This window comes from Argopecten irradians, chromosome 9 (assembly GCF_041381155.1).
Source record: "Argopecten irradians isolate NY chromosome 9, Ai_NY, whole genome shotgun sequence".
Classification (NCBI taxonomy): Eukaryota; Metazoa; Mollusca; class Bivalvia; order Pectinida; family Pectinidae; genus Argopecten; species Argopecten irradians.
Window position 1 is genome coordinate 24,436,717 of NC_091142.1, and position 13,395 is coordinate 24,450,111.

The window sequence follows — 13,395 nt, forward strand, 5'->3', positions numbered from 1 at the left end:
TTGGTGTTATAATAAAGCCAAAAGGAAACAAATACGGTGTAATATGTATCCGGAAATAATTAAAGCACCTATAGATGCTTATTTTTTAAAACATTGATATCATATATATATATTTTTAATTTCATAAGAGTATGAATAAAATGTTTACAAACTGTGTGAATCCGCGTAGAAAAGAATCTGCCAATCAGAAAGTCGGATTTAATGTGAACACAAATAAAAATTAATAACAATATGAATTTAAGCCTCAGATGAGCGCAGCTACACGTAAAAGATTATAACATCATAACTTTATATTGTCTATATTTTTCAACGAGATTAACAATAAAATATTTCACTGACATGCACATACTATCGATAGTTAAAAAGAATTCAAAATAATCCAAATGGAGTAGTTCAATATACTTCAATCTTGTTTTTATCAGATGCAGACGCTATCAAAAATACGCGCGAATCTGTGCCGTCATCTTTGGCGTCAGGTTTTGTGACGTCACTGCAGACGATGCCGTGCGCTTGAGAACATTTATTGCGTTGTTATTGTATATGTGTAAATTAAAACTACTTACAGTAATTTTAAAACGTATACTGATAACACATAAATAGTCTTATAATAAGAGCGCAGCTCTCTGCGCGGCGAAGGCCGCGTAGAGCGAAGCTCGACTAACCATAACACGTGTGTGAGCATATTGAATCCAATATATTCCAGTACTCCTTGGACTTTGAAATCGTGTCCCGCGGGAAAAGTCTCGCGCCTCCATACAGACAGTCATGTTTTAATTAAATTCTCGTTATCAGCACGACGAGATTTTAAATTTTCTCTGTAGGCAAAACTTATCACCAGGATACACTTTGAAATTACTGTAAGTAGTTTTAGAGAACTACACAAGGACAAGAACGACACAATAAATGTACTGGTCAAAATGATATACTGTCTGTGTGTCAAGCGCACGGCACCGTCAGCCGTAGTCCGCTAAACCTGCCTATATTATTAGGCTTTTTTTTATTTTTTTTTGCCTAATATATAGTCAGCTCGCGGTACCTCTTCAAAATGTGAAATCGTAGGCCAGATTTGGCCTACGCTACGTCAGCGGCATATTTCTAATATATCGTCCATGCGGGGAAAACGTACACATACCTATATATTGGGATCTTATGTACTCCACTGCCCCCATGTTACATCCCATTTATGAAATTAAACAACTCTGCACAATGAAATACTTCCGAGACCCTTCTATTTCACACATTTGTAATGGCCGCCGTATACACATTTAGTAGAGCAAACGACAGCCAATCAACTTCGCTTCCGGTTTTATTTTAAAAAAAACCACGTGTAGTTGAAAGATAAACAAAATTCTACCGTGTATATGCTACATGTATATGCAACGTGAATATCGCGAAAGTGATGCGGTACCAGCAATAGTCGTGTTCAATTTGAATATTTGACAACATGTCGTGTATGTCGACCATAATTTCACTATAAAATCTCTAACTGGCTAGCATTTTGTTTATCTTTCAACTACACGTGTTTTTTTTTAAAATAAAACCGGAAGCGAAGTTGATTGGCTGCCGTTTGCTCTACTAAATGTGTGTACGGCGGCCATTACAAATGTGTGAAATAGAAGGGTCTCGGAAGTATTTCATTGTGCGGAGTTGTTTAATTTCATAAATGGGATGTAACATGGGGGCAGTGGAGTACATAAGATCCCAATATATAGGTATGTGTACGTTTTCCCGGCATTGCATGGACGATATATTAGAAATATGCCGCTGACGTAGCGTAGGCCAAATCTGGCCGACGATTTCACATTTTGAAGAGGTACCGCGAGCTGACTATATATAAGCCAAAAAAAAAAAAAAAAATTTAAAAAAGCCTAATAATATAGGCAGGTTTAGCGGACTACGTCAGCCGTGACGTCAGGAAGCTTGTTGCTAAAGATGACGCCACATATTCCCGCGCATTTTTGATACATGACATGTTGCCAAGTTTTCCGCATTGGAGAGAAACAAGATCGAAAAAAAATGAAATAATCCAGTTGAATATTTCTTTCTGATCTGTATATGACGACTGCTAGACACAAATATTGAAAGAATAGCATTTACTATAAATCAATGATCGGACTACAAGTTTAAAACAATTTTAATCTCATTCTGAGGTTATAATCCTAACTATATTTACATTTTCTACATGTAGCTGCGCTCTTCTGAGGCTTTGCCTTAAGGATGTATTCTTCTGAGGTTTCAGTCCCGTTGACGTCTCGTTTCGACAAAGATCAAAGAAGTTATGAGATTTTCAAATACAATTTATCAATATCTGTAGCAAGTTGCCAGTTGCAAATTCTGTCAAAAAATTACAGTTCTAACTTTAGCAGATTTTTTTATACGTTGATTTTAAGAACTGGCCCATTTGGCGGCCATTTTGAAATTGTGTCTTTTTTGCTTTCAGTAGAGCCAAAGTTTTACCATTTTTTATTGAAATTGGTTTTACTTAAATCATCACTGCACCAGCATTTTTAGCTGTATCGAGCTAATCTTTGCTGTAAATCTTTGCTTGGTTCGTGCTAATTAAAAGATTGAGCATTTATGTGTGAAATGATTCACTTTTTTCACTTTATTTTTACATTTAATGGTAATTTGAGCACTTTTATTTTTTACTCTAAAATACTGAAAAATAACAAATATTCAAGTGGGGCAAAAAAGTAAGCACACGGACCCCCCATTTTTCTGCCTGATTTTGAAAGAACAACCCTTTCCCTATTGATATGCAAAATATAAACAAAAGTTTAATACCAGAACTTTTTCTATAAAGGGTTAGATTTGGCAAAAATGGCTGAAAATGGTGCATTTTGTAGCTCAAAATTAAGGGGTAGGGGTAGCATATGTTGTTATTCTGAGAAAAAATATCAGTCTTATTAATCAAAACTGGTATATTTTAAAAGAAGACTACTGGAAAATAAATTCTACAAACATTAATACATGTCAAACAACTCATTAGGAAATTATGGCTTTAATCTCTTGTGTATATGGTCAAAACGGCAAAATTCCCATAAAATCCAATATTTTGTCAACTAGGTATCTTTGAGTGACAGTAGCTCAAAAACGAGCACACGGACATATGTTTTTTCTTTCATTTTCTTTCATGGTATGAACTCCTCTTTCCAAAAATCTTAATGAGAAAAAAAGTTTAATACAAGAAAATTTTGACTTCTTAGAGGAGTACATCCTTAAATTCATATTATGACTGAAGGCAGGGCCTTAAAGAGCGCAGCCAGATTTTTCAGTAACCATTAATTATGTACTGTTAAAAAGTTCAATTTATGGGAAAAAAACCAAATATTCCGTTTTTGGTCAGCTGATTATATTGGAATGTGGTATTCCACTTGAAGGTTTGCATATAAAGAGCAATAGCACTGAGCTTCTTTGGATGAAGATTACGTTCGTCGGATCATGTAAGCGTTTGAACCGCTTGATTATATAACGAGCTTTCACGCTGATGGGATTTTTACAGTGGGTAAAAAAAATGGCGGCCGCAAATTGAAGCTGTCAGTGTGTAGGATTGAATTTTGAAGATTGAGGTTTTTTTCTTATATTTTCATGCATGTGTTACCATAGAAGTGCTTCGCAATTCGTGCGGGCACGAAGGTCTGCGCCCTTATAAATCATAAAAAACCAAGAACTACATGTATTACAGTTCATAGATATATATACCACAGGGATCTGAGAATTAGTTACAAATTACATGTACCGAGCGGCGATTGGTTGTTTTTACATGTGTACACATTATGTTTTAACACATAGTTAGTATCTTTTACATATGAATCTTCATAGATTATTAAGTGGAATATGATCTAATTTAAAGTACTATGCTATCAAATTAATACTAATGGTTCAGTTATCTTTATCTGCCCTTGTCGACAATCCATGCTTCTTCTTGATTATACAGTTATTGTTGATCACCTGTAACGATGTTCATCCAAATCCAGGCCCCATCCCACATTTTAACGATATATCTTTATTTCATTTTAACATTCGGATTCTTAGAAATAAGCTAGCATATATAGAGAATTTAGCATCTGATTGTGATATAATATGTGTTACTGAGACTCACCTCGATATATCGATAGCAGACGACGACATGCTTCTAGACAGGTATGATATATATGTTCCGTAAAGACCGTGGGGCTCCGGGTGGGGGGATTATTGTATATATATATATACTTCCAATGTCCTGTGCACTAGTCGTAGAGCCGACTTAGAATTCCACATAGGTGAAGTTGTGTGGACTGAGATCCAGTTTCCAAATAAAAAATACCTTCTCTGCACAGCATACAGACCTCCAAATTGCATACACGCTTTTTGAAACTCCTTCCGGTTCTCCCTTGACTCAGCATTTAACGAAACTTCTGATATACTCATTGTAGGCGATATCAATGTAGACCTTCTTACAGCAGACAGAAATCACCTTTCATGAGCATAATAAATCACTTTCACCTCACCAATGTAATAGACAGACCGACTAGAATCGGGCGCACGTACGACACACTCCTTGACGTTATTCTTCTATCTGACACGTGTAATCACACCTTTGTGGACACTATCGATATAGATCGTGATATCTCTGATCACCAGGCGACTTGTGTAGAATTGACTGTAGGCACAACGATAACTAAAAACTTTAAGCGTAAAATCTGGTGTTATAATGATGCAAATTTTGATCTAAAATTGATTTAAATTAGAGACGACTGACTGGACTGAACTTTTTTCTCCAACAGGTAATGTAGATGACATGTGTCAAGTTTTTTCAGATAAATATTTAGGCATAGCAGACACGTGCATTCCTTCCAAAATTGTAACCATTAGGCCAAATGATAAACCATGGTTTGACTCGGACATGAGACGAGAAATTAGGAAACGAGATAGACTGCTTCATACTGTAAATATAAATCTAATCGCACTCCGTTAAATTTAAATAATTTTAGAAAACAGCGCAATGAAGTTAACAATCAAAAGAAAAGAAAAAAAAAGAATTGTTTTATGCGGACATTAATGGTCTCCTCGATAACTTAAGTAATTCAAATCCCAGAAATTTTTGGAAACTTGTCCGCAGACTTATTAAAAATTCTGATGAATGTAACTGTATTCCTCCTCTGCGGAGTGCGACTGGAATTATTGAAATTGATGACTACACAAAGGCAAATATTTTAAATGACTACTTTATATCAATATCCAATATTGATGACAGGGGGGTGGAAGTTCCTATTGCTGAACCTAGAACTGACTCTATAATCTCTGACGTACCAGTTACCGTAAATGCCATAATTGACATCCTCAAATCATTAAAAAGTGGGAAAGCAGTAGGACACGATTCAATTAATCACATTATGTTAAAAAAACACTGCAAGTGCAGTAGCCTGCCCTCTTTCTATTATCTTTCGTACCTCATTAGAGACTGGATCCTTTCCTACACAATAGAAACGTGCATTAGTTATTCCTATATTTAAAAAAGGTGACAAACAAGATCCTTCAAACTATAGACCCATTTCATTATTATGTACAATTGGTAAAGTATTTGAGAGACTAGTCGCAAAATATTTACATATTTATTTGTTAGATAATTTGCTTATTTATAAATATCACTCTGGTTTTCAACCTGGCAATTCTACTACTCATCAACTCATAGAAATCTTTCAAAATATATGTGATAATTTGGAAAAAAGACAACCAACCTGTTTAGTGGTCTGTGATATCTCTAAGGCGTTCGACAGAGTGTGGCACAGGAGATTGGAAAAAAAATAACTAGCTATGGTATATCGGAAAAATTATTGATATGGTCAGCTGATTATGTTAAGCAGGGGTGCCTCAAGGGTCTGTCCTAGGTCCCCTTTTATTTATACTTTATATTAATGATATTACTGATAATTTAGACAGCCTATCTAAGCTGTTCGCTGATGATACTTCTCTTTTATGCACTGATTAATCCCCACAAGTTATAGAACAAAAAATGAATAATGATCTCCAGTCTTGGGCCGATAAATGGTTAGTGAAATTTAATCCAGTAAAAACACAGGCTATCCTCATTTCGAATATTGACCTTAATTATGTAATTGATTATGTTTTTAATAATTTAAATAATTTTTTAATTTCAATAATTTAAATATCGACTTTGTTGATAGACACCGACATCCTGGAGTGTATATTGATTCCGAGTGTAAGTGGGGCAGACATATAGACCATATCAGTAAAACTGTCACGAAACAATTAGGTGTTCTACGGAAATTAAAATTCATTCTCTCTAGACAAACGTTAAGCAAAATTTATAGAACTTATATTCTTCCTATATTGGAATATTGTTGTGAGTTGTGGGACGGTTGTACGGTCGCTGAAGCTAAAATCTTAGAAAAATTACAATTAGAGACAGGTCGCATTGTGACGGGATTACCATCGTTCTCAAGCAGAAACTCTATTTACTGTAAAGCTGGGTGGGAGCCCTTATCTAACAGACGGTCTCGCAGAAAACTCCAACTCTTTTATAAAATACATCATGGGCTAACCCCAATCTATCTACAAACACTCCTTCCTTCTATAGTTGCTGATAACACCCAACACCTTCTTCGTAATGCAGAAAATTACACACTTCCTAATAATAGACTTGAATCTTCAAATAAATCTTTTTTCCCGTCTACCGTTCGTTTATGGAACCAGTTGCCTATAAACACCAGACATAGCGAGTCATTCTCTAATTTTAAACATGCTATCCGGAACCAAGACGTACCTGTAATACCCGACTTTTTTATTATTTTGGAGACCGTAAATTAAACATTATACATACAAACGAAATCGTTCAAGTTCATTACGTAGCCATTTATTCAGAGCAAATATTGTAACAGATCAAAAATGTCATTGCAGTTTCCCAGTTGAAGATCCACAGCATTTCTTTTTTAATTGTAATTCATATAATGACCAAAGAATCATTCTATTTGGACAGCTAAACTCATTTATTCCACTCTCTGTCAATTTATTACTTTTTGGAAATATGAACTTAAGTACACAAGAAAACGAATTAATCTTCATGCACACTCAGCAATATATCAAAGATACTCATAGATTTCAACTTCGTCCGTCTATTATTATCAAATATTTCCATATCTGCTTTACTCCCAACATCTTACTGGTTTTGTATTTACTTGTATAACCCTCCGATACTGACGACAAAAGAGAAACGAATATTCAAAGAAAGCCTAGAGTGACCAGGAGAAAGACAAACCGAAGACAGGATGATATGAACATTGAGAAGTCGAAAGTTAAGAAAAGTGGTTTAGAACTTCTGTTGTCTTTATCGGAGGGGTAGATTTTAGATTTTAGAATAATAGTATATTACGAGTTGAAACTAACACCTTGAGGAGCATACTGGTTATAAAATAGCTCTCTCCCTCCCCCACCTCTCTCTTTCTCGCTCTTCCCTCACTCTCTCTCTCACTCTCTCTCTGTCTCAAATACAACTTTATATATTATGTACCGGTATATCTTTTCTTGTAAATGCCATCTTGTCTATGTAATTTGAATGTTTTATTATTTTTGGGAACGGGCTTTATATAAGTTGTATAACTTGTGCACAATCCCATTGCACATTTTGCAATATGATATGTTTAAATCAAATGTAATCATGGACCCAATGTACCAGAGTGCCCTAAGACCATTTTTAGACGTTTTGGAGGTCTAGATAATAAAACGATAAAAATCGATTCATATTCTACATGGTACTATATACGAGAAGGGTGGAAAGCTCACAGACTCAAAATGTCTTACCCTCCTACACCTTTAGCGGCTATAAAAACACGTGTACATGTACATATCTAGTATATCGTCATAAAAACGGTTACTACTTTTGGAAAGAGCGATATTTTTCCTTTCAAAATCATCCTACACATCTCTACAAAGTGCCGTCATTAAGACGACATAAGCCGCATTATGACAAACATCTTGAACATCAGCTAATTAAGATTCATACTGGCGGTGTGACCGATATAATATGCATGAGCGAGGCTTCGGCTGCAATCTCATTGGTTTTAATGACAATGTCAAGTTTAATTACTTGTCAATGTATGTATCGGCTATTACACTGAATCAGGCCTAGGCCAATATAACCGATAAAATATAAGTGGCCTCTTATAGTTGTGTTATATTACATCAATATCCATTAACTGGATGAGATTTTCAGCGATCCCGATTTTGAACTCAAAGATGCACTCGGTTCTTTCCGTTATAAACAGCCAATGCCGACAGATACAGTTTCTTGTTGTGTTTGGCGGTATTTTAACGTTGATAAACATTGCCAATATTTCAAATGAAGTGTTGTAATTTTGAAAACTTTCTAATTTCTGGTACAAGAACGTTTGTAGGAAGTCAAAAACCCTAAGACATCTATGTAAATCTAATGATTTAGTCCCTTTAATTGTTTCCCAATCGATGCAAAATAAATTAAGTTTATATTTTACAGGGAGAACAAATGTCTATAGATGGAGCCAAACCCCTGTGATCCGGCAAGCGAAGTGTCCTAATTCAGGTTCATTCAGATAGTACTTTATACATGTAACTAGTCATACACATATTATCTATACAGGGACATCTCCGCATTGTCTGTTTAAAAATGACATATGAATTCACAACAATAAATATCTAGATGCATTTGTATAATAAACCGGATGTCCTAAATAAAAATTAACGCCAACTAAGAGTTGCTGATGAGGTGCTAGTGTTAATTAACAATGTTTTGTAATTGTGGTAAATCGATAAACAATGTACCACTTAAAAATGTACATATATATATATATATAATCTTGACTGACAAACATACTATATTGCACCGATTTGCAGGGGATTTGGGGCATGAATTTTCAATGTTTTCAATAGATCTACAAGTAGTATATTATCTACAATTCGTGACAAGTCCCTGCATGGTGTAAATCGGTGCGCTATATATATCACATGTTCGTTTCTGTCTTTTACATAGTGTGGTCAAAATGTATGTACAATGTCCATTGTATATCTACAGGTACACCCGTATGCACACTACCTTAAATATCACATTGATATCGACCACGTGATGATAGACTTTAAATACACATATATACAATATAGTTAATATTGACTATAGATAGATATTTCATCATACATGTACTTCATATACGTAAAACGACAGTTTATCATGGTTGTTATTAGTGAACCGAATTACCAGGAAGAAAACACCCTTCAACAAAAACAACTATAAGGATTGTACATTGACTGTGGACGAAATGAAACGAGCAAACGACAATTAGAAGTGAATATATAAATGATTACAGTGTTTATTTACATCTGCTTGGGGCATTTTTCGTCTTCTGTTTGTTGAATAAGAGAATTTCTGTGAGTATAGCATTTTATCGTTCGATCTAGTACTCTTGTTCCTTGGTATGCTGCCCAAGTATCGTCTGTGACACTATTGAACCACTTTATGTTGAATATGGCATCGCCATTTAATAATGTGCAGATGCCTTTTCGCGTCAAGGGTCAAATCACTTGTATGCATCACATTGGAAAAGAACTCGAACTCTATTGTAAACAATGTGAAACACTTGCCTGTAAACGGTGTCTTTCAACTGTTCACGACAGTCATGCATTGCGTGATTTATGTGAAATTATTCCAGAAACGAAACAACGCATTCGAAGCTTTGTTGACAAAGCTGAGAAAGAAGATATGGTACAAATTGGAAAATATGTCACGTCCATCGATCAGCAAGTCAAGGAAAACACCGACAGTTTTGATGAACTTTCACATCAGATAATAACACAAAATAACAGACTGAAGGAAGAACTTGATTTGTTGACAGCTCAGACGTTGTCCCACTACAAACAAATAGAGGAGGACAACGTTATATTACTGCAAACCTACAAACATGACTTGGAAAAGTACAACATGGAGCTAACACAGTTGGTACGAGGATGCAAGGAAGTGCTTCAAACCGGCTCAAATATAGACATTCACGATACAGAGCACGAGATTCGTTTAGGTAATAATCTTCCATTAGAACCGTTGCTGTGTACTGTTAGCTTCATCCCAAACAAAGATCCCCAGGTCGACCTTGACAAAGCCATAGGAAAATTTATGACGTGCATCTGTAGTAGAGACCAGGCCATATCACCGGAAGATCAAATATTGTCTGTACCAATAGAACAGTTAGTTCAGCCACCGCGGCTAGAATCTAATAAACATAGTTCCAGAGAAAGCTACGGCTTTATACATGGCTCCAGACACAACCCTGTACATGGTTCCACAGGCAACCCTGGGCATGCCTTCCCACAGGCAACCCTGGGCATGCCTTCACACACAACCCTGGACATGACTCCACACACACAACCCTGGGCATGGCTCCACACACAACCCTGGACATGACTCCACAGACAACCCTGTACATGTACATGGCTCCACACGCAACCCTGTTCACGGCTCCACACGCAACCCTGTACATGGCTCCACAGACAACCCTGTACATGGCTCCACAAACAACCCCGTACATGGCTTCACAGACAACCCTGTACATGGCTCCAAAGACAGCCCTGGACATGACTTAACAGACAACCAGCTTGTTCTTGAGAAAAAGGTATATGGACCAACACTCTTGCCTCAGACAAAGCTGTTGGCGGAGTGGAAGTCGCGTTCTGCTATTTCTATCATCTGTCCCACTGACGATGGCTTGCTTTGGTCAAGCTACGGTTTCAGTCATACTTTAATTCTCCAGGATAGACAGGGAGCTGTTAAACAGAATATTCCACATAGAATCATCAACGACATGTGTACATCACCTGCGACCAACACGATATGGGTCTGTGATGAGGAAAACAACGTCATAGAGCTCGTTGCGGGACAACTGGAATATAGATTTGACACCGAAAGGAGACCGAGGTGTATATGCATCACGTCAAGCAACCACGTCGTTGTGGGGATGACAAATCACGTCACCAAATTTACAACAGATGGTAAACGGGTACTTAGTACACTAGCTGATGAAAATGTAAAGCCACTAGTCTGTACACCATTGCGGGTCACAGAATGTCCCCTCACTCGTAACCTTGCCGTAGCTCATCGCATTAACAATAGTGATGGCGAGGAATATAGCAAACACATAGTTGTCATTGACGAAGAATTCAACGAACAGTTTGTATATGATGGCAAAATCCCCGATGCGTATTTTCAGGCTTCAATGGCAAGGGATGAACCATTTGATCCACGCGACGTGGTGTATGACAAGATGGGTAACCTTGTCATCGGGGACCATGACAACCGTCGTCTGCTACTCATTAGTGGGTTTGGCGATTTCCTCAGAATCTTGCATACAGATACCAACGGAACGGTCGCCGTTGCTATGGATAAGGAAAACATTCTCTGGGCAATATTCGGACTTCACAACGTCAAACAATTGCAATATTACACCACGTGAGACATTCTGACATACATATACTTATCTGTTATGGCCTGATTGTAGAGGCCACTATTGCCTCATAGTATTTTCGATGCCCGAGCTGAAGGCGAGAGCACTATCCCATGACGAGACAATGCTATGAGAATATAGTGCCATCACAACAATAGGCCATAATGGCTTTAGTACATCTTCATCGTTGCATGAGTGTATCAGAATCCAATATTTTGTCAAGTGAACTGATGCACTAAGAGACAATAGCGCCCTCACAACCAGACCATAATGGGTTTAGTACATTGCCCTCAAATTTTTATGCCATCGTAACAGAAGCACGTCAAGTGATACTTCGCAACGCTATCTTCAGTTCCACACCATGTTGTTACATTAAAAGTACAACACATAAATTGTCGCAGAATTCTGTGTGTCTTTAAAATGAGATTAAGTTTCATGAAGCCTAAAAGAAGATCAACAATATAAAACATAAGTGAACTGTCGTCTGTACTGTCGTCTGTAGGATAGCAAAATTTGCTTCCATCTCTATTCGGCTCGGGCACTATTCCATCCCTCGACAAAACTAGGAGGCAGTAGGCCCTCTCAACCAGGCCATAATGGGTTAAGTCTACCACCCTCACATGTGAATGCGTCCATTTCTTCATTTCATCGTAACAGAAACACTTCAAGGAAACCTCGTAACACTATCTTCATTTACACAGCATGTGGTTAAAGTGGTTGAGAAGGCATTATTATCTCATAAGACGTTAGCGCATTTTTGTGGTGCAATATCGGAAATAACAGTTTACAAAGATTAGCGCTGTACAGGGATTAGTGCTTCAAAGACAACGTGAAAATCGGTAATATAAAACTATTGCTAAAATAAGTACATTTAATGATGTTATGATACATGAAAGGACAATGACTCCTGTAACTGTATGCAAATACACGAGACATACAAATGTATCAGTTAAATGTGAAAATGATTAAAATAAGTTAATAGATAAATATTTACATTTTCACTGCAGTCCCATTATGTACCTATATATGTAACCTTACAAAGCGCAGTTTGCATTCATATAGTTTATGAACTTCAAGCGTCTATTATGACGTCATTATCATTGTGGCGTCACAATTGTCGTGCCAGCGATCACGGAAAACGACTGTTCAAATGGCTGTTCTATCCGTGACGATAACGAATGATTAATTCATTATAGATGCAAAATTCCTTGGGATTTCATCACAAAATTGTAACCACATGTAAATATAAGCATTGAACGTCTTTCAGTTGGCATTTATAGCCAAAATGAATGCAAACTTGACAGAGGCGAAAGCCATGAAGCGCACTGAAAGAGGTTCAATGCTTAAATAGATCTGCATATAGAAATTATACTTGAAAATAAGGTTTTCTTATTTACACTAATTTTATCACTTAAAGTGTGAACATGATTAAACTAGGTAAGTAAATACACAGATTTAGTGATTATACTTAAAAAGAAGGTTTGAAATGTGAAAATGGTTAAAATAGGTTAATAAATACATATGTAGTTAAATATAATAGAAACTATGGTTTGCTTTTATGTTTCAATTGGATTTTTTTCTCAGGTAGCTCGTTCGGGATAATTGAGGAGATATATCATGCTCGCTGTTCTGCTGATTTAATAATGCTGATGTGTGCCCCTTTATTACCTCGGCAAACTTTGGGTATGACTACACTTTATAAACCTCGGTTAGAAATCTCCCAAATCTTCCTATCCACATATCAAAGAGTTGTATAATGTGTACCCTGGTGCACGCTTCAGGCCATTTTATGATCGTTATTACATTAGAATCCTACCGGCTTAGTATTCGGTTTAAAAGGAACTCTAGTAAGAAAGATCACCACATGCTGCTTGGTAAATTTGCAAGTGCGAGCTACTTTGGAATAATTAGGGCTTTTTACCTATGAGTAAGAATT

The 13,395-nt window shown here is 36.6% G+C and overlaps 1 protein-coding gene across 1 annotated transcript; it reads left to right on the forward strand.

Moving 5' to 3' along the window:
- Positions 1-9,493: 9,493 nt before the first annotated feature.
- LOC138330655 (uncharacterized) lies at positions 9,494-11,468 on the forward strand. The gene is made up of 2 exons (XM_069278205.1): positions 9,494-10,307; positions 10,432-11,468. Exons 1-2 carry the CDS (start codon positions 9,494-9,496, stop codon positions 11,466-11,468), a joined length of 1,851 nt encoding a protein of 616 aa, XP_069134306.1.
- The last annotated feature ends 1,927 nt before the right edge of the window (positions 11,469-13,395 follow it).